Raw genomic sequence first — 22167 nt, 5'->3', positions numbered from 1 at the left:
CGGAAATGAGGTGTTGCAGGACCTTCTGAACACCTGTGTAATGGTTTACCTCGACGATGTCTTAATTTACTCCCAGGACCAGCCGTTGCACCGGCAGCATGTTCATCAAGTGCTCCAGGTATTTAGGGAGCACGGCCTGTATGCAAAGCTGGAAAGATGTAGCTTTGAGTAGATGTCCTTGCCGTTCCTAGGCTACATAGTCTCTGCAGCTGGCTTTCGAATGGACCCTGAGAAAGTGGCGGCTATTAAGAATTGGCCTCGACCAAAGGGTCATCAAGTGTTGTTATGCTTCCTCGGCTTTTCTAATGTTTACCGTCACTTTATTCCCAATTACTCTCGTATTGTGGCCCCGTTAACTGCCCTCATCCGAAAGGGGGCTAACGCGGTGGATTGGCCTGCTTCTGCCTGTCAAGTTTTTGAGGTCCTTAAAGAAGCCTTCTCGTTGGATACCTGCCTTCGCCATCTGGATCCCAGCCGGCCCTTCATGGTGGAAGTAGATGCCTCCAGTGCGGCCATGGGGGCCGTACTGAGTCAGTGCTCTGATTCTGGACAGCTGTTGCCCTGTTCATATTTTTCAAGAAGACTCTCTCCGGCAGAGAGCAACTAGTGTGTTGAGGACAAGGAGTTGCTAGCCGTGAAACTTGCCCTGGAGGAATGGAGACAGTGGTTGGAAGGAGCCAACCAGCCGGTTACGATTTATAACATTCATAAGAACCTAGCTTTGTTAAAGCAAGCTCAATACCTGAATCCAAGACAAGCCCGGTGGTCGCTGTTTTTTAACCGATTTGACTTTATGTTATGCCACCGATCCGGCTTGAAGAACGTTCGAGCTGATGCGCGCTCGCGCCCCTCTGAGGTCAAAGAGACTCCTGATACACCCCAATACATGTTGAATCCTGAGAGTGTAAATCTTGCTGCAACCTTCGTGTCCTCCCAAGGGAAGACCGTCGTTCCACGTCGCTCTCGGAGGGCAGTTCTCACCTGGGCCCATGACTCCCTCCCTGGTGGTCATGCGGGTAGGAAAAGGACTTTAGACTTGTTAAACCGTTTCTACTGGTGGCCAACAGTGAGACGGGATGTCCAAGCTTTTGTGGGCTCATGCCCTACTTGTGCGGTACAAAAGCCGCCCATCGGGAAGCCCAGGGGTCTGTTGCAACCTCGTCTTTCGTCAGCATTCCATCCTCAATCTAATGGGCAAACCAATCAAACCTTGAAGACTTCCCTTCGTGCCTTCGTGAACGAACCTCAAGATAATTGGGCTAAGCTACCCCTGTGGGTGGAGTTCTCGTATAATGAACACACGCAAGCTGCTACTGGAAGCTCGCTTGAACCTAGTGCACTCTCGGCAGTGCAACTCTCAGCTCGTCGCCTTCGTTCCTTGTGGATCTCTACCCAGAAAAAGATCCATAAGGCCGCCCAGTCCGCTAAGAAGTGGGCAGATAGGCATCATCAGCCAGCACCCATCTTCTTTCCAGGAGACCGTGTCTGGCTTAGCACCAGAAATCTACCGCTACGAATTCCATCCAGACGACTAACACCGAAGTTCTGTGGACCTTTTCGAGTCGCCGAACGTGTGGGAGCAGTCTCTTACTGTCTGCACCTACCCTCCTCCATGCGCATACATGACGTCTTCCATGTGTCATTGCTGAAGCCTCTTGTGTTGTCCAGGTACCACTCCTGGGCCCCTGAACCATCGGATCCTTCAGTACCGGACGAGGTCACGTATCAAGTGTGTGAAGTTTTGGATGTCCGGTTTCATCAACACCGATGGGAATACTTGCTTGCCTGGGAGGGTTGCGGACCCGAGGATAATTCTTGGGAACCAGCCCGTAACATCCTTGACAAGGACTTATTATGGCAGTTCCATCTGGACCACCCAAGTAAACCCGGACCGGCTAAGAGGGGGCGTAAGAGGGGAGGTACTGTTGCGGTTCTGGCCGCGAGCACCGCAGCCAGGCCCTTACCTCCGGGTTCTTGGACCTGCTCCTGCTTCCAGAGGCCTAGTTTGCGGCCTGGTTGGCGGCGTCCCTGCTGGGGCTGTGCCACTGCAAGCCCTCCTATGGATGCCCGGCCCCTAGGCACGCGTGCGCGCCACTTGGGCGCTTTTCTAGGCCGTTTCCCGCCAGTGGTGACTCCGCCCAACTTCTGACGTCAGACGCCGCGGCCTTGATAAGCCGGCCGCGGCCATCCAGTCTTTGCCTTGCAACGGGTTAGCTTCCCGGTTTCCTCTTGCACTGTGCCCCGAAGTGACCCGCTTCGCTTCGTCACTCCGTTCCTGCTTCATTACCTGCCTGGTTCCTGCCTGCTTGCTACAGTACCTGCTGGTTCGTGTCTGCCTGCTTGCTACAGTACTTGCCGGTTCATGTCGGGAGGAGCTTCGGCTTCCAAGGGTGAAGCCACCTAAGTCCCAGCGGTTGGGCTCCTACGGGCTCCTCCCGGGGGAGTACCAGCTTCCAGGGTGAAGAGCATCTATGTCCTGCCTGAACATCTGCCTCCCAGCCTGCTATTCACTAGAGACTTTGACCATCTTTCCCAGTCTCCAACAGGTCGGCCCAAGGGTCCACTAAACAAAGACTCCCATAACACAAGGTGTATAATGTACAGTATTTGTTATGCAAGAAAGTTGTCTTTCTAGCAAGAGTATCGATTGGCTCCTACTCCATTTTGTTATAAAGAACCACTAGTGCGTACATGTATGTATTGTAATTATATCTCCTTTTTAGGTCTGACAACTTTTCACCCTCCCTGAATGGCATGGACTGGTGCAGATCATTGAGCAGCAGGACCCGCTACAATAGCTGCAGCCATTTTCTCTCTCTCTCTCCCTCCCCCTTTTTGTTGCCCTTGCCCTGAGCGCGCCAGTACTTAAGATTGCCTAGCCCTGACTGTCTACGACGAACGTTACCTGGGAACTCTTGAACTTCTGGGTTATGGTTATCCTGAGATTGCTGCTGTTTGGCTGGGGCGGAGAAAGAGAACAAAGGAATAATGAAGTAATCACCTTTCTCTGTTCCACCACCTTCCCTGCTGATCCATATATACTCTCACCTCCAACACCATCGGTCCCCGTCCCCCCCCCCCACACCCCACCCAAGGATGACTTTCAGCGCTCTTCCCCTTCCTCCTTCCCTCTTCCCATTGCTCCTACTCCCCATTAAGTCGCAGCTGCCTGACTTGCACACCCTCACTTTAAATCCCTGGCTGAATCACAGCTGCAAGCTGAGCTTTGTTTGTTTATTTTGATAATTATTTGTAGACCATGCAGGGGAACATAGTAACATACATAAAATAAAAAGTTCAACATAGTAGCCCCTTTACAGTTTCTCCTCACCTGCTGCTTTCAGTTTGTGTATTCCAGGCTGAGCCCCTCTTCTCTTGTTCCCTGCAGGCTTCCTGAAGGGGGGGGGGGGGGGAGCAGCTAGAGCCATAAACAGAGGCCCAGAGGGTTTTTTTTTAGTATTTCCTAGAAATATGCAGAAGAAAAATGTTCATTTCGGTTCATTCATTTCACCTGGTGTCTTATAAGCAGCTAAATATGTTTTTAAATAAATACATTTCATAGGGTACCTCCATTTGGTTCATTAGTCTCAAACGAAAACATTTTCATTTGTTTTTTTCCGTTCATTCATTTATCATTATAATGAATGAGAAAAGCACTGCAGCCTATTTAGGGCTCTAAAGTGGGCATTTCTCATCACTTCTAATGAAATTTGTGGGAAGACATCAGAAGGCTGAAGGCATTTCAACAAATCAAGATTATATCAATGTGGCACCAAATGTGGCATGAGGAGCCCAGGGACTCGCAGTGGGGCAAACCGGTACCAGCAGCAGTGGCAGTTCTCCAAGGCACCATTAGAGGAGGAAAGATGGAGCATGAGTGGGAAAAACATCCCAAGGCTTCAAAAGAGGACACCAACCATTGTGACATGAACCCTTTAAGACAACATGAGGCAAAGTGGCAACAACATCCACCATGAAGGGGGAATGAAGCAGTAAAGGTGGCAGGAAAAACCCCAGGGCACCTATAAAGGGACAAAGCAGGTCTAAGCGTGATGCCAACACAGCAAGGCACCATGGGAGGTGCAAAGCAGCCCCCCACAATGGCAAGAACACCCTATGATGTAGAGTCCGGGGTGTGGCAGCAAGACCCTCAAGGTGTGTAGTCTGGGTGAGGCATTTAGTGTTTCCCTAGATACCTTGCAAGTGATGAAAATTCCCTGAGTCTGGGTGAAATCCAGAGAGTTCCCAGATAATCTAATGCAGCGATTCTCAACTGGTGTGTTGCCAAGCAACGGCAGGTGTGTCATGGCTCCCGGTGTCCCACTGCCTTGGTTGTGCTTTCCTTCTCCCTTTTTCCTGCCCCCACAGGCCAATGGGAAGCCTCCCTTCTTCCTGCCCCTGCTGGCCAATGGGAAGCCTCCTCCCTGCCCCGTGGGCCAGTCGGAAGCCTCCACCCTTCTTCTTGCTAGTGCAGTGGTTCCCAACCCTGTCCTGGGGACCCTCCAGCCAGTCGGATTTTCAGGATATCCACGATGAATTTGCATGAGAGAAAATTTGTATGTTATGGAGGTAGTGCACGCAAATTTTCTCTCATGCATATTCATTGTGGGTATCCTGAAAACCTGACTGGCTGGGGGGTCCCCAGGACATGATTGGGAACCACTGTGCTAGTGGGACTAGGAAGAAGGGAGGAAGCCTCTGATTGGCCGGTGGGGCAGGAAGACATGGCATTCCATAGTCCAGGGGTGGGGTGCTTTGAGGGGGGCTAGGAGGAGTCGCAGTGTCCAGGCCAGTAGCAGCGAAGAAGCCCAACCCCACCAAAGCAAGGCCGCCACAGGAGCTCATCCCCTTGGTAGCAAAAAGGAAGCCTGATCCCACCAAAGCAAGGCTGCCACGGGAGCCCATTCCCGTGGTGGCAAAAAAGAAGGCCTGCCGGACTATAGCCATGGCAGAACTGGAGCCTATCCCTACGGCGAAGGAAGAAGAGATTTGGCAGTGAGGCCTGGAGCTTGCATGTGCGAATGAGAGCCTGAGTGTAGGTGTTTGTGCCTGAGTGTAGGCATTTGTACCTGAGAATGAGAGCCTAGTGTGAGCGTGTGTGTGTAAAAATGGGAACCTGGGTAGGATGTGTGTGAGTGAATGAATGGGTACCTGGCTGTGTGAGTGAGAGCTTGTGTGTGTGGTAGAATAGGTGCCTGAGTGCATGAGTGAGAGCTTGTATGTAAATGAGAGAGCATGTATGTGATTGAGAGAGTCTGGTCGGAGGTGATGTGTTTCTGTGGGAGAGAGAGACTGGTCAGGGAGGTGATGTATTTCTGTGGGAGAGACAGACTGGTCAGGAAGATGACTAGTGTGTGTGAGAGAGACCGAGACTGGTCATGGAGGTGGTGTGTTTCTGTGAGAGAGAGAGACTGGTCAGGGAGGTGACTGGTGTGCATGAGAGACTGGTCAGGGAGGTGACTGGTTTGTGTATGAGACAGTTTGGTCAGGGAGGTGACTGGTGTGTGTGAGACAGACTGGTCGTGGGGGTCTAATTAGGAATGTGTGTATGTGTGTGAGTGAGTGACTGGTTGTGGGCCCTAAGGAAGAGGACTGTGAGGACAGAGTTTCAGCAACCACTGCTGCTTCTGGTGTGTGCTTTTGGCCTGCAAGGGAAAGGAGTAGGAGAGTTGCTGGAGAAAGTAATTAAGCTATTTAAGTTTATTTTTCTTGATTGACTGCCATTTTTAATTATTGGGTATTATGTGGTCTGCTATTTGAAATATTTTATTGATATTTGGAACATTTTTAATTTTTTTGAGTTTTTAATTGTTGGATGTTATTCTGTTCATCAGCTGTTTGGAACATTTATTAGTATAGCTTTACAGCTTGGCTTATTCTATTTTCTTACTAGGAAGTGTATTAGTGTTTAGGGCCTGGTTTAATATTTGTAGTGTTGCCTTTTCACAGATAAGGGTTTTTACTTGTTTGAGTGTGTTCCATAATACAGGTGTAACTTTGTAGGGATGTGCATTTGTTTCATCTGTTTCATACGTTTCCTATACAAGCATGTAGTATGAAACGTATGAAACAGATGAAACGAATGCACATGTAATTGACATGTAATGGGAAACGTATGAAACGAATTAAAGAATGAAACAGATGCACATCCCTATAACTTTGTGCAGATTAGTTTGTTTGCATTATTGCAGATCCTGGAACTACGTTAGGTGCTATATTTCTCTTCCCATTTCTCCAGGTTTGTACTGCATGCAGAGGGGCGTTTTTTGGGTTTCCATTCCAGTTTCTGTCTCCATATTTATAATTTATGGTCTTTCTGTACTTGGTGAAGGTAGGTTCTGTGTGTGTGACCAAGGTGAGGTATTTTACTAGCATGTAGGCAATTGTATCAATCTTATTTGTTGTGTTTTCTCAATAGGGCGAGCATTAGAGGTAAATTACTGTCTTTTCATAAGGAAGGCTATTGTACCTGGTAGTAAAGGGAGTTTGTTTTGCTTTTACTGAGATGTCGTCATCAGAACCAGAATATCTTTTTTTGTATGGTGAGTTGTATGGGTAATGTCCTAGTTCTGCTCTGCACCCATTGTTGGGGGTTGAGGGGGTTCCTGAGGATGCAGAGTATATGTTTACATTTAGCCCCATGATGGTCACATGTTCAGTGTGTCATGCATTTGAGAACTATCTGTCAGGTGTGTCCTGGCCGAAAAAAAGGTTGAGAACCACTGGTCTGATGAACAGAGGGTTTGAAGCCGGACCCCATGCTCTGCAACACACAGCTCTGCAAAACACAGCTGCAAGAGTTTTAACTGGCAAAAGTAAAAGAGAACACATCATCGAAACACTGGTGGACTTACACTGGCTTCCCATTGAACAAAGAATACAATACAAAACGCTATGCACCATACATAAACTAATACATAACGAAAACACAGACTGGCTGAACACAGCCCTTCGCGTTCACATCCCCAACAGAAACCTAAGGTCAGCCAACAAAGCACTCCTAACTATTCCATCAGTCAAAACAACAAGACTAACACAAGTAAGAGAAATGGGGTTATCCTTGGCAGGCTCCATACTATGGAACTCTATGCCCTTGGAGTTAAGATTACAAAGAGACAGCAAAGCCTTTAGAAAAAATTTAAAAACCTGGCTCTTTAAACGAGCTTTTCAAAAAGAGAGGGGAGAATAGAAGCCAGGGAAGTGCAAGGTATGAACACACACACACACTATAGTAATCACTAAGTGTGTAGTTTTTAATAGATAGCTCTTCACTAAAGAAAAGTTACAATTATAAAACTAGTGTTATTCTCAAAACTGATAGAAAGAGACCTGGACATGAATTATCACATTTATCAATTATCACTGATTACAAACTATGTTACCAAACCTTATGGCACCTATGTAAACTGACAGATTTTAGTATCATTACTTTTATGTGCCTTATTGTAAACTGTTGTGACGGTACCCACCTTAACGACGGTATAGAAAAGATTTAAATAAATAAAATGAATTGAGTACAACTATTTGGGATCGGGAAAGCAGTTAATAGGAATGTTAAATAAATACATTTATTTGGCCTGGGTTGCTGGCTACAAGATGGTGAGAAATTGAAACATCTTATGCAGAAGAATCATTTTTATTTATGTATTTAGATTCATTTAACATCTTTATATTGGTAGCTCAAGGCGAGTTAAATTGTGGTACGGTAGTATTTCCCTTCCCCAGAGGGCTTACAATCTAATTTTGTACCCAAGGCAATGGAGGGTGAACAGACTTCATCATCCTTTTATTTATTTATGGCATGCTTTTTCAACAGAAGAATTCAAAGCGTGTTATATTAGCATGGCTGATTACAGACACAGTGTTTATATAGAAAAGTGGATAACAATATAATGAACAGTTGATATAATACAGATAACATTTTGAACAAGGTGGTGAGTCTTCCTGGGTGTATCAATAATGCAGATGGATGTAGGGGCTATATACAGCGTTTTCATAGGGCTCATGTTACTGATTAGTGCTGTTTGTTTTTTAAGTTGCTGACATGTAACAGAACATAGCACTCTCCCAGTAGTGCCCAAGGTCACAAGGAACATCAGCAGGATTTGATCTCTGGCGTTCAGCCTGCTGCTCTAACCACTAGGCTACTCTTCCACGCTGAACAGTAGACAACATGTTTTTCTTTTTGAGGGAGATGGCAGGGTGCTACCCAGCAGCTTTCTTATTGATCAGCTCTAGGTTTCCAGCTCCAATAGCACACACCCTAAGGGGCCAATGCAATATTATTTGCGGAAAGCAGGCGCTGACTTTTCAGCGCCTGCTTTCTTAACGCACGCATGGCGCCCGCAAGGGGGAGTGTCATGCAGTACGCAAATTAGGGGGGTTGAGCTAGCAAGAAGGCGTTAGGGTCGCTTGTGCAACATTAGTGCCTCCTTGCTAACGTGACCCCATGGTTACCGGCAGTCTGCCGGTTATGGACGCCGATAAAGTCGGCGTCGGTTTTCATAACTGCAGCCAGCCGATTATGAAAACCGATGCCAAGCATATTCTTCAAAGCAGCCGGAAGAGGGGGTTTTTTTCTTTTTTTTTACTTTTAAAGTACAGGAAAGCAGTTTTTTTCTGCTTTTCTGTACTTTATTTCAGTGCGCTCAGCTATTAACCCCTGCTCCAGGCAGGCATTAATAGCTGAGTGATAAATGTGCGTCTGGGACGCACATTTATTTTTTTTGCATTTGGAGTGAATGAGTAATAGCCTCATTCACATGCATTTGTATGTGATGAGTGCTAACTCATTCACTCCTCGTCAGATGTGCGTTAAATAGTCACTAATCCCCCTATTGCATTAGGGGGTGGATCAGCGCCTATTTTAACCCGCTTCTGACAGCGGGTTAAACAGTGTGCTCTGATGAGTGCACTGTATTGCATCGGCCCCTAAATGAGCTTAAGGCACCATGCACCTTCAAATGCAGCTGTCTCGGGATATTGTACTGTTTTTCATTTCCTGCCATTGAGAAGCACAGTCCATCCTTCTCTCTGGATCCCAGTAGAATTACTCTCAAAAGTCATTCAGGAGGTGTCACCAGCTTGCAATGGCTGGGGTTCTAATCTTCCAAGGGACTATGAACACCAAGTGGCCTGAACCATAATTGTAACAGCAGTATAAAATGTGATTTAGTAAAGCAAGACGTCTGACTATTTCAAGAGAATATTTTAAAGAAATTCAGTTTAGTGTTTGCTTTCTAAGATGACATTTAACAACACCTGGAACTCTCCCAAAAATGCCCAACATTGCCTTCATTCAGTTAGTTCTTTTCTCGTGTTATCAGTACTTCATGTCTTCTAAATCAATGAGCAATTGTTTGTATCATGTTAAGGCATTTTATGGTTTTGCATAATAGCTAATATTGGGGCCGATGTAATAACATCCATGCTAAAATCAGAGTTAAATTTTAACGTGGGTTTTACTTAATGCACATGTTAAAAGTAGGGGTCCCTGCCTGATGCTGTAAGCTAATGGGATGCAAATTGAATTTTGTTTAAAAAAAAAAAAAAAAAAAAAGCGTGCTAAATGAAAAAGCACTAAACTGTAAGTTACCTGAAAATTATGTAGTAATGCATAAAAGTGCTTTAAAAAATGCTTTAAAACAGGAATAAAGATGAAAGTGCTTGAAGTTGGAAAGAGTGTGACTAAAATTACCTTGGATGCAAGATTGGCACTAGGCATCCTGACTTGGGCACAATCTTGCATGCAAGTCCATTTGAGCACTGGATGGCCGGCGCCATTTTTAAAGATGGCGCCGGCCATCCAGTGCTCCCTCCATGTGACAGGGGCCGGCCAATGGCACGGATACCCTGTCACATGGTAAGGGCAAAGGCCATCGGCGCCATTTTTATCAGTGGCAGCCGACAGCCCGAGAGTGGGAGATCGCTCCCGGGACCCCCACTGGACCACCAGGTACCTGTAAAATGTTTTTGGGGGGGTCGGGAGGGTGGGGGAAGCTAAGGGATTAGTTTTAAAGGGTCGGGGTGGGATTTTTGTTTATCGGCTCGGGCGCAGCCGATAAACAAAACTGCAATCGGGCCGGACGAAAAAAAACCCCACAATGTGAATCGGAACCGGAATCCAAACCGATTCCAGTTCCAATTCACATCTCTACCCTTTACTTTCACTTGGCATGCCTTGCCCAAATGGCTTTGCGTATGAGATTGTGCCCAAGTTGCACTGCCGAACGCCATTCTTGCATGCAAGGCCATTTTGGTCACACTCCTTCCAACATCAAGCACTTACCTCCTTATTCCTGTTTTAAAACATTAACATACAGTATGGATTTTCAAGTTAACTTCTTGGCCTGAGGTGGAGTAAAAGTGAACTCATATTTCTGGTGACCATGATATTCTATTGCTGTACCCATGCTGTAGCGTTTAGCTGTTTCTACCACACTGGGTACATCAATAGGATAACTTTGGCCACCAAAAGTGTGAGTTTACTCCACGTCAGACCAAAGATGGAGCTACATTTCTGTCATAAACTCTCATGGGCTTGCACCAAAAGCTGTACAAAACATAAGATCTCTGGGGCAGGTATCTTCAGCTGAATAATATGCACTTTGGTGTTGTGCATCCCACCTTTGGTCTACTGTTCAGCTGTCGGTGCCTTCCCCAGAGAGCTTATGCATTGTTAAGCTGTAGATTCCAGCCCCAGAGAGCTTACATTGGAAATTTAAGTCCTTCCTAGATTTGAGGTGGAGTACCACACTGGACAATAATAATAGACAAAATTGGCCACCAGAAATGTGAGCCTGCTCCAGCTCAAACCCAGGAGACAGGCAACAGTTACATGTTTTCTTTGTTTTCCTGAACAGCTGGACAGCATGCACACAAGTAATGCTAAAGTATGTACTGTTAAGCTGTTGGTGCTCACCCAGACAGCCTGTGCTTTGTTCATCCAAATGTAGGTGCCTTCTCCAGAGAGCTTATTTTATTTTACTGCAATTCCTTGTCAAAATGGCCTTAAATGAGAGAATGTACCCACAAATTGGGATGCACAGCATCACTCACATACAATACCATTTTTTGCAAATGGCAAGAAAAATGAAAGCATAGGCTGTCTTGAACAGGCACCTTCTGCTGAACAATAGTATGCATGTTGGTGCTGTACATCTGAGAATATAAATAAATAAATGTTGATGCCCTATTCAGCTGTAGGTGCCCCGCCCCCGAGAGTTTATGCTTTTTTAAACTAGCTGTAAGGTGCCCACTCTAGAGAGCTTATGGTTTTGCTTGCCATTTTCATTGCCAAAATAGTCGTGGATGCAGGAATTTGCTCTCTGGAGTATGTACTTACAGATAGCTGAGCAAAGTGTAAGCTCCCTGGTGTGGACATCTACAGTTAAGCAGTGTGACAAAGTTGGGATGTATGCCTTCAGAGTTTACACTAGAAATTAAACTCCTGGGTACAAGGTAGAGTAAACTGACATTTCTGGTGGCAAAGTAATTCTATTGCTGTGTGCAGTCTGGTAGAAGCAGCTAGACACAAGCAATAGTGTAATACGGCCATCAGAAATGTGAGTTGTTTTACTCTTGCTCTTGCTCTAACCCAGGAGTTAAATTTCCAGCATTAACCCAGGAGTTAAATTTCCAGCATTAAGAAAATGTGCTTTAAGCATGTCTTAGGAGTTAAAATCCCTGTTAAATACCAGAGTTAACTTACTCCAGAAAAATGTGCACTAAAGCAGGAATAAAAACCTGTGCTAGCATTAGCATGCCTTGTTACATAAGACTCTTTGGTGGAATATTTTTCCACGTATTTTTTAGAATCAATACACTTCCAAAAACAAGTTTATTTTCTGAAATGAAAGTAAATAGGTCATTAGAGTGAGAGTAAAAAGGAGGAGATTATGTAATTTGCAGTCTTGGAAGCTGCATTTATAAACCGTCTTTTCAGCCAATCAGCACAGTGGGTCTGTATGTTCTGGCAGGACACATTAGTCTGCTGTTGAACATCATCATCAAGGAGTTCCTTCCTTTATTTCAAACTGAATACATTTAACAACTGCAACAAATGCTTTAACTTTCATAATATTACTAGCTATGATTTGATTAGTTTACATTCAAAAAAGGGGTTCAGTCAGCATAAGTCTGAAACTTGGAAGCAGCGAGCTTCCACCATAGCTCCTTGGCCATTTGCACATCTTACCAAAGCATTCATTCTTCACTTATCTTTTTCTAAAAACAATTTAAATGTACCAAAAGTAAACCTAAATTTTTCATTCACTCACTCCATGCTTGGACTACTGAAAAAAAGAGTAGGCAGATTGGATCTGAGCTCCTTAAGGGAAATTTGCAGAGGAATGGGATAGTGGGGGGGGGGGGGGGGGGGGGGGGGGGGAGCCAGGGACTATCCACAACCCTGCCAGGATGGAGGAAAAGAAATGGAAGGAAAGGAGGAGAGAGAAATGAAAGCAGGAGAAGATATATGCAGTTGGCAGGCATGTAAGAGGCTTACTCAAGGCTCCTGAAAGTCTGGCCAAATAACTCCTAAACTGCCAGCAATGGGACAGAGCTAAGTTGCCACTCTCACCGTGCAACAAATATATTTTTTTACATTTTTAGTATCAGGATAATCAAACTGAGTATCTTTTTAGCAGGAGAAAATAATTAAAAATCCCAAATAGCTCTTTATGTTCTCCCACTTATTCACCACCCAGAATTTATGGGTGGACATCAGAGAGCATTGCCCTCCCAGTTTCAGGCAACAGTCCCTTCCTTCTAGTAGGGGGCAAATACCTGCAGCTTCTCTCTCCTCTCTTTTTTGATCCTGGGCTCTTACCTTCACTGCTCCTCACTCCTAGGTCTCGTCTCACCTCTCCCTGATTTCTCCTCCCCACATCTCCCTCCCTCCCTCCCCAGTCCCCCTGGCCAGCAGGAGGAGCGTGGCATGTCATACCTGCAACATCCTTCTCTGCAGTGATGGTCCAGTTTCATGGTAAATAAATGCCGCAGTACTTCCATAAATCTTGCAAAACCTGCTGGCGTTGTATAGTTTATACTGCAAAACTGGACTTGCATGGCAGAAGAGGCTGCCACAAGTATGAAATGCCACTCGCCTCCTGCCAGATGAGAAAGAGGAAAACAGGATTATGGGGGTAGGGAAAGGGAGGGAGTGACGATATAGACATGGGGGGGGGGGTGCAGAAGAAAGAGGGAGAACGTGTCATCCCCTGTCCTGAAGTGGACAGGAAGTATTCAAGCTGGGGGAGGGAGAAAGAGGACTGGTCTTTAGTTGGTGGGAAGGGAGGGAGGAGGGAGGCAAATATGGGAAGGGATGGGTAGAAGACTAGGTACTGAACTGGGGCTTCAGCTGAAAGGAAGGAGGTGAAGAAGAGTGAGCATCAAGGTAAGGGGGTATAGGAAAAGGTGCTGGAGGGACTAATATGTCTTTTTCAAACTGAGCCCCCTTTCGTAATGGATGCCCACCCATAGCTTTCATGCTGCAGCCAGCCCTGTGCCTATTGTTTGAGAAATGTACAGAAAAATAAAAGGTTTTGGTTTTGTTTTTCATTTTTGCAAAATAAACATCAAAGGAACAGAAAACAAAAATTAAAAGGTGAAACTGGCCAGATTTCCTTCCTTGCCTTCACCAGTCCTCTGCCCCCAATGCAGAAATTACAAAATGGAATAAACTCTTCTTCCCTGTTTTCTAAACTGAAACTTTGTGTCCTTGATGTATATTCTTTTCTTTATTTTTCTGTAACAAGTATTCTTGTGGTAGTCTTTAATTAAAATAACCTCCCCCCCACGCACACACAGTTTACCCCAGATCGGGCAGGCGTGATCCCCAGTCACCTCTGCATTCTCTGGGTCACGATTTGAAACTGGTGCCATCTGCCACCCCACCCCCGAGGATATTTTGAAAACAGAATCCGGTGGGGCAGAAGCAACTGGAGATTGCTCCTACCCCCTTTGGAATAGCCGAGCCCCACGAATGGGTTAAACTACTTTGGAGGAGGAGATGGGTGGGGGACGATGTTAATATTTTAATTTTTTCACGCTTAGGGGAAGGGGAGCTTGCTGGAGGTGACACCATTCCGGAATGAAAAGAACACCCCCCCCCCCCCCCCCCGAATTTCGTTGGTTTTCTTTTCATTTAGTTTTCTAATGAAACACAAAGCACAATCAAGTTTTGTTTTATTTTGTTTGTTTGTTTGTTGCGTTTTCATTTCCTTCTTAGACAATGAATACACACCCCCTACACATTGTAACCTGGTAATTCTATTAAGAAAACTAAATCAATACGTGTACAGATAGCTATTATTAAAAGCCTCAGTAAGCTCAAAAAGCCTTGTGATTGTAGGGGGACCAGCTGTTGTAGAACATAAGAGTTCTCTCATTGCCTTTTATACCACTTGCAGTCTGGTGCATTACAACATTTTGCATTAGGGTTTTACTATGTATTATGATTTAAATGACCAGCCTGTGAAGTGGTTTCAAGCTCTGCTTCTGAATGGCTGCATTCAAGCTGTATTTTTAGGATAATCACAATAAATATTTTCTTTGCATAGAATGTTCTTTAGCTGTGAAGAAGATAGAGCTCCGCTGGATCTATATAGCATTGTAACAGGAAGTAAATCGGGCATGCTACATGTGCCTTAGGGTTCTTATCTGCCATCTCCACCTTCAAAAAGGTTTAGGGTTGGTGAGCTAGCATAATTTGATTGTCCTGAAAATGAAGTATATTTGTAGCCTACAAGGACAGAAGTTTAATATCCCTGAACTAGCATGCCCTAGAATCCTTGGGCTACAAAGAGTGTCAAATGTCATACTGAAAAATTAAATTTTCATTAGCATGGTTTTTACCTTGTAAGTCAAACCTACTAAGTATCCAATATAGTAGCTAGAGAAATGAAATTGTATATGCACATCCTTGAAAACATATGGCTTTGTTGCGGGTTAATTTTGTACAAATTATTTTCAAAGTACATTTTACAAAGTTCAGGACCTATTCATTTGTGATAATTTTATTTTTCATTTTTGTTCAGGCTTTAAAGAATCTCTCTTTTTTCTTGCTTTCAACATTTTTTCTCTAGTCTAAATAAATTGCATAACACTTTGGTCAACATAACTATATACCAGGATTAAAAACATGACACCTCAATAAAAGTAAATTATCTAGTAGTACTTAGGTGTTTCAACAAAGAGCCTCTTCATCGTGAATTAATCAAGGTTTCAGGCTCCAAGGTTGCTCGGAAATAATATGGTGCTTGTTAAAATATGCACACTCGCAGTAATGAAACGCAATATTTAAATATAATGCAAAAATATAATTCTAACAATGCTCCAGCCCATGCAGAATTTGCAAAGCGCAAGGAAATGGCTCGTTCCCTTCTCCCTGCCAGCGGTTCCGCCCCACTGCAGACGGAGGGAGAAAACGGCGTTTCTTGACATCACGGAATACCTGCCTCTGTGGGAGGAGTCTGAGAGCGGGGCACGTCAGACCTCCCCAGACTGAATCACTTAGCACTGCTACGGAAGTACCAGGCTTCAGCGCTCTCTCCGCCACGGAAAAAGTCCCGCTATGGGGGGGAATCGGCGGGGGGTCTAGGGAGGCGTGGCTAGAAGGCACATCGCGATTTCTGATTGGCTGCCAAGCCAGTTGATAAATGGGACGAGCCGGCCGCGCTTAGGCAGAGCCAGTACTGGTAAGAAGAGCCGTGGGAGTGTAATAACATCAGGCTACTTCAAGAGCGTGCGAGTAGTTTCCCCGGCACCCGTTAAAATTCAAGGTACGTGTTTACACTCCTTAAAGATCTAGAAATGTAGGTATGCTTGAGAGAAGTGTTTTGCTGTCCTTGTCTTCCTTCTATCACCATCACTAATCCTTTTTTTTTTTTTGTTACAAGCAGACCACCCAACTGGTTCTCCCTCCCCATTCCTCCCTGTCTTTCGCTTGTGTCTGCTTTCCTCCAGGATCTGCTCACAGGCTGAATTTCTCTCCTGCTGTAAATCTTTTTTTTTATTTTCTGGGACACCTCCTGAAGCGGCGGGGACAGCTGCGTGGGCAGGCACTTGGAGGACTGCATTGCAACCACTGAAAGGTTTTCTCTCTTCCCCGGTGGTGGTTTTCTCCCGCTTTTGGAGCAGACTAAACTCCCCCTTCCCTCGTTCCCTCCCCAGATTCCCCTCCTTAGTTTCCCTTGCCTTCCTCCGTTTTCACCATAGCAATTTTCACATCACAAAGCTTTTTCTGGACCCAAAACAGTTTTCTCTTTCTTCCTTCCAACCAGCGGGTTTTGTCTCTTCCCCTTCTAAGTGTGCCGGTGTGTGTTTGTGCGGTGGTTTGGCTGGCGATTTGCCTCACCCTTCCTCTCCTAGCACTCCATGCTTGAGCAGTCTCCCGAAGAGCTGAATTAAAGCTCTTATAAATAAGCTAGCACAAATTCAAGCCTGCTTCATCCACTGTGTGAAAACACGGGAGGATTGCTTTTTCTTCCCCATGTGCAGTTCATTGCCTGAAAACTAAGGCAAGCCTCACCAGCACGTTCTCTCTTTTTTTTTTTTTCTTCTAGTATTTAAATGAGGTTTGTGCGTCCCTAGTGCTCAAATGCATTGGGTGCCCCCAGTTGCAATGGGCACTTAATACGAGTGTCCGTTTATATCCCGACGCTTCTTACAATTTTACTGAGGTTGCTGAAGACACCCATAGCTATGCACCCCTTACTATGGGCATCTAAATTCTGCATCTAGGTTTTAATATACATTTATTTTTCAACACTGCAAACAGTGAATTTGTGTTGCAACAGTACTAAGAGGTTCAACAGAAGACCGTATCTTTTAATTTCTCCTGAGCCCTTGACTTGTAGATTGACTTTCCACTACCTCCGGGGCTGAAGTTAAATTTGCCATTTTTAAAAGTGTGCGTTGGGCACCCAGTGATTTTCTGCATCATGGGGTAATAGCAAATAGCCTCATCTGCATGGAATTTACAAGCGATGAGTGGTATCAGCTACGCATTTGTTTGGGTGAGGGTTTGGGATGAGCTAATCTTCTTGCATCGGGTGCTCGTCTAGTCCAAAACACGCATAAATGCGTGTGCTAAACTGCACACGCTTTATTGCAACTCCCTGGCTGCAAGCTAAGCCAGATTTTAAGTTCCTCCTTTTTCTTCTCTCACCACCTCTCCCCTTTACAACTTTTTTTTCTTTCTTCCCTGCCCACCCTCTGGAATTCTTAGTCATATAGGGCACTGCACCCTAACATTTGTTCAAGACTAAAAGGCAAATCTGAACCCACAGAGGGTAGGTAATCATGGGGGGGGGGGGGGGGTCTCAGCCCCAATTACCCCAGGCTTATCTCCTTGCATTACCCTTCATGACCTGGGTCATTTTTTGCCAGAGCATTCAGGACAGAGCAATAGATTGGACAAGGCTCTTAAAAGGTGGCCCAACCTAGAGCAGCTGCACACTACCATGAAAGTCCTGTTGGACTACCTAAAAAAGAAAGGACCTGCAGTCTGTAAGGACACAGAGAGCCCAAAGGTTCTACCTGCAACTGGAGACTCTCTTGAGAGACCCCAGCACCACAGTAAACTAACCTTGACAGATGATGGCTCTGACTTTCAGCACCTTGAACATTAATGGCAGCAGGGATAGTCTCTGGGTACTCTCCTTTCTTTGGAGGGGAGGATATGCCATAAATCTCCTGCAGGAGACTCATTCCACTCCAGAGAGCGAAGCCAACCGGCTCCTTTGAGTGGCATAGCAGGGTGTTTTTCAACCACCCTGGATGTGCTGGGTGAATAGCAATCGCCCTTGGCGGCCCGCCCCAGCATCTATCAGTTAAAATAGGAATAGTCAGCTGCCTTTAAGCAGACCTAGTACTGGTAAGAGGAATCAGGGGAGTGTAATAGAACATCAGACTACGTTCAGTGTGTGCGAGTAGTTTCACTGTGCCCCTCAAAATTCAAAGTATATATTTTCATTCCTTAAAGGTCTGAAAATGTAAGTGCCTGAGAGAGGCATTTTATTTTCCTTTTCCCTTGATAGGTGAAACTTTCAAGGTTGAATCTACTATTCATAGTTTTAGTGCTTCCTAGAATGAAAAAAGAAACTGTGCTTTGTATAAAGAGGGGAGGGGGTGGGAGGACTGAAAATTGTGCATTATTTCTGTAGAAAAGTCAAGGAAAATTCAACCATCTGCCAAGATTTTGTGCATTAGCCTTATAATTGTGCTTGTGTTTTCTTTCATCGGAAAAAGAATTCTAAGTTTGTTCTCTTTTGACTTTCTGTAGGTGCAAGGAAGTGAGATCGCCGCTGACCCTGTTCTGCCGGAGCTTCTCCCCAGACCTCCTGATGTGGTTCCTGGACAAGTTGCGGGTGACAGCGGAAAGCGGCAGCCGAGGTCTGTCCTTCCCCAGTTTGGCGACGGATCGGATCGTTCTGGGGAAGGAGCCAGTTTCCTCCAAGAGGGGGGCGGCGTTCCCCAATGTGCTGACCCCCGACAAGATCCCAGAATTCTGCATCCCCCCAAAACTGACAGTGCCGCTGGGGATTGGGGTGACACCCCCTCACTATAGATCTACCCCCAACATCCGAGCTGCGGTCACGGAGCCCGGCGGCGCTCACGGGATAGCACGCGGCTTGCACCTCAACCTGCCCGTCACGGAGCTGCATGTCATCCAGATTGAAAGTGTTGATGATGCCCCTGCAGACTTTGGCTACTGCGATGAGGAAAGTACCAATGCCGATCCTCAGTCCCAGGCAGCCCTGTCTCTGCCACACTTACCCAAAGCACAGACCTCCTATGGCTTTTGCACACTACTGGAAAGCCCCCACACTAGAAGAAAAGAATCGCTCTTTCACAGTGACCCTGTCAACTTATTGGGGAAGCCCTGTCTCCATGCAAGGCCTAGATCCAACACCTATTGCAAAGGGGTTTCTTCTCCTGCGCCTGCCAGATTTTCTCCTAGAAGTATATTCCTGCACAGACAAGGAGCCTGTGACAGCGACACAACTTCTTCCACTGAATCTTCTCCCTTCAGTTCTCCCCTTCTCAAACGATCACTGCCTCGATCCAGCTCCTTATTCAAAGCTCTAAGTCAAGACCGACTATTTTCCAGGGCATTCAGAGTCAACAACAAATCTGTTACAACAAGGAACAACTCTTTATCCACGGAGGAAGGGAGCTCCACAGACAGCAGCCCAAATATAACCAGAAGGGCATCCGAGGGATTGATTGAGCTTGTATCCTCGCCTAGCTGTAGTTTTTCACCAACTTCCATTTTTCCACTGGACCTAATGTATAGTAGAGAAAGATTTATCAGGGAAAACACAGTCTATCTGGATAGAGGAGGAGTGCTGAGGCTGTCTGCTGAATATTGTCCACACAATAAAAGACTAAGAATTCGCCTGATTAGTGCTGAAGGACTTTACCATACATCTGTGGAGTCTAAAAGTATTAACTGCTGTGTTAGCCTTTGTCTTGGGCCGGGTAAAATACAAAAACAGAGAAGCACCATCATTAGGAAAAGCAGGAACCCAATTTTTAATGAGGACTTTTTCTTTGATGGTGTCCACCAGGAAGACCTTTACAACAGATCTATAAAGTTAAAAGCTGTGAATAAGGGTTCCAGTATGAAAAGAGACTTCCTGTTAGGGAAATGTGAACTTCACTTAATAAGTATCTTGCCAGCATGAAATGGATATATTTATTTTTGTATTAAGCATAGCCATATGTTTTTTAATAAAACAATTTTTTTGAACAGTTGTGACTATTTCTGCCTTTGCTTTCCCAGTTTCTAATTGAATATTTGCATTGCAATGAAAACATAGCTGCTATATTTAGTGCCTGAGTCAGTAATTCACGTTCTCAACAAGGCACATGATAGGTAAAGATCAAATAGTTTTTCATTTATTGAATAACCCTCATAGTAAAACGTGTTGCTGTAGATAAACTATTAATAAACCCACTGTTAGAGTAAAATAACTACAATTTATTTTTGGAAGCAAGCTAACTTAATATTTCTATAGTTTTGGACAATTTCCATCTTACTAATACTGTAAGCAGGTTTTAGAATCCAGCAGTTTTAACATTTAGTGCAGTAACTAAAGATGAATTATTTTATTTATTTATTTATTTAGAGATTTTTTTCTATACCGCGGCACGTTAATAACATCACCTCGGTTTACAAAAAACAGTAACATTAGCAACAAGCTTTACAGATAAAATGAACTAATGTGTACAATTTAAATATTCATTAAGAACAGAAAAATAATTAACACAGAACAATTAAATTAATGACAATAATAATTGAATGTTAAAATTAAAATTGAAACACATACCCACTACTTTCCTAATAACCTATTGTATAAGAAGCTAAAGGCATTTATTGTAAATAGCAGCCAAACATCTTTACAAGAAACTGATTCAGAGAAATGGTAAACATCCTTTTATTGTGCTTTAATTTTTTTTTTTTTACCAAAACTTATTCAGTTTCATTTAGCTATTGACATAATCCTAAATTCTTAACGTCTATAAATTCTGAAGTTCAGTAAATTTAATTTTTTTGCTAAGTTATTTAATTGCAGGTAATATTAGACTTGTTAAAAGAAATAGATGTAAAAAACAAATCTGCATGCACTAAGATACTTGTTACAGTAGTTTTCAATTCTAGATGTATATTTACAGTCATTTATAGTCTCATAAAGAGAATCTCCTGAGCGGGGTACAATATAACATAAAACAAAATTGCAAGCAATAAAACATACTTAAGTAATAAAACATAAAAAGCAAATTCAACTGTTTTCAAAACTGTTTATAATTTACCATGGCTCAAAGTTCAGGTGGGAGCTCATTCTAAAGGGATGGACCCACTATGGAGAAACAGTCTCCGCCTTGTAATTTGTAGATGTTATTCTTTGAAAGATGGAATAATAAGAAGCTGTTTGCCTAAAGAACAGCTATATTCATAAACCACTATTGCCTGTGATGAGAGGGATTTGAGCCATACATGTAGGAAAGCCTTATGTGTGATTCTTAGAAATTCAAACTTAGAAGAACTTTGATTAAAAATGCATCATGAATATACAGTATCATTTATAAATAGCAATGATCTTGAAAACCTTCCCTAAACATGCACATTTAAAATGTATTTCATGGCTGCATTTCAAAGGAAAAAAGTCCGCTTCTCTCTGGAAGATAGGTAACTATTTACAGCCCACTGACCAGTGACAGAAGCTTGGCTATATCATTTCTCTGCTTATGTGTCTACAGTACTTTACTATGATTTCAGCATCCATTCTGAAAGGTGAATATTTGACAGTAGCTTATCCATCCGTTTGGCAATCACCTTGCCTTTCTTTGCAAACTTTAGTAGAGTGCTGAAAGAATTCTGCTGTCCAGCTGGTTACAATAGCAAGTAGAATATTAATTTGGGTTTATTACTATAACTTTAATTCCGAGTTGGTTCCAAATGTGGTTTACAAACTGAATACCACACAAGCATGCATGCCACCAAAATTAAGGTAGAAAATATGCAACCAATTTTGATAAATGATTCTGCATGAAAATTTCCTCAGGCAAAAAGAATTACATAGTATTGTTATTACCTAGTCTGAGTCAAGTAAGTTGGGCGCAAGGTAAAGTGATCTGTCAAAAACAATATTTGAGCTCATGAATCCCAAGAGTTCACCTTCCCTATTTTTGACTGGAACACATTTTGCATGTACTAAATAGTGAAGTGCCCATTAGTGTTAATAGCTATGATCTATTATGGCACCTTTTTTTTGGGGGGGGGGGGGGGGGGGGAATGTTGAGAGGTACCAAAAAACAGGTAACCCTTTTTCTTTTGAAAGTTGATTTTATAATGGAAATATTGCCCAGCTTCACAGTTAAGTAAACTAACTATATAATTGGATTGGGAATGTGCAATTGTTTAAAATTACTTTTTTCATTTTCAACCTGATACACAAAAAAATAACATTTTCATTTCACTTTATTTCTGTGTTTAAATGCAGTCTGAAATGTTCTAGCACTTGCCAAATGGTTTTAATGCATGCTAAAACAATTTTAACATGTACCAAAATGCAGAAACAAAAGGAAATATAAAAACTGCAATAATAGTAAAAGAAACAAAATGAAAGTTTTTTCCCTATCCCTAGACAGAATTAGAGT

At 43.9% G+C, this 22167-nt stretch overlaps 1 protein-coding gene across 1 annotated transcript; it reads left to right on the top strand.

The window, feature by feature from the left end:
- Positions 1–15541: 15541 nt before the first annotated feature.
- LOC115075383 (C2 calcium-dependent domain-containing protein 4C-like) lies at positions 15542–19758 on the top strand. The gene is made up of 2 exons (XM_029575716.1): positions 15542–15782; positions 18287–19758. Exon 2 carries the CDS (start codon positions 18348–18350, stop codon positions 19689–19691), a length of 1344 nt encoding a protein of 447 aa, XP_029431576.1. The 5' UTR covers positions 15542–15782; positions 18287–18347; the 3' UTR covers positions 19692–19758.
- Positions 19759–22167: the final 2409 nt, after the last annotated feature.

This window comes from Rhinatrema bivittatum, chromosome 13 (assembly GCF_901001135.1).
Source record: "Rhinatrema bivittatum chromosome 13, aRhiBiv1.1, whole genome shotgun sequence".
NCBI classification, from domain to species: domain Eukaryota; kingdom Metazoa; phylum Chordata; class Amphibia; order Gymnophiona; family Rhinatrematidae; genus Rhinatrema; species Rhinatrema bivittatum.
Note: the sequence above shows the minus strand (reverse complement) of the source record. Positions and strands in the feature narration are given on the sequence as shown.

What these genes read in the sequence shown, in the direction of transcription:
- LOC115075383 (XM_029575716.1), top strand. Translation starts at nt 18,348, where the DNA reads ATGTGGTTCCTGGACAAGTTGCGGGTGACAGCGGAAAGCGGCAGCCGA.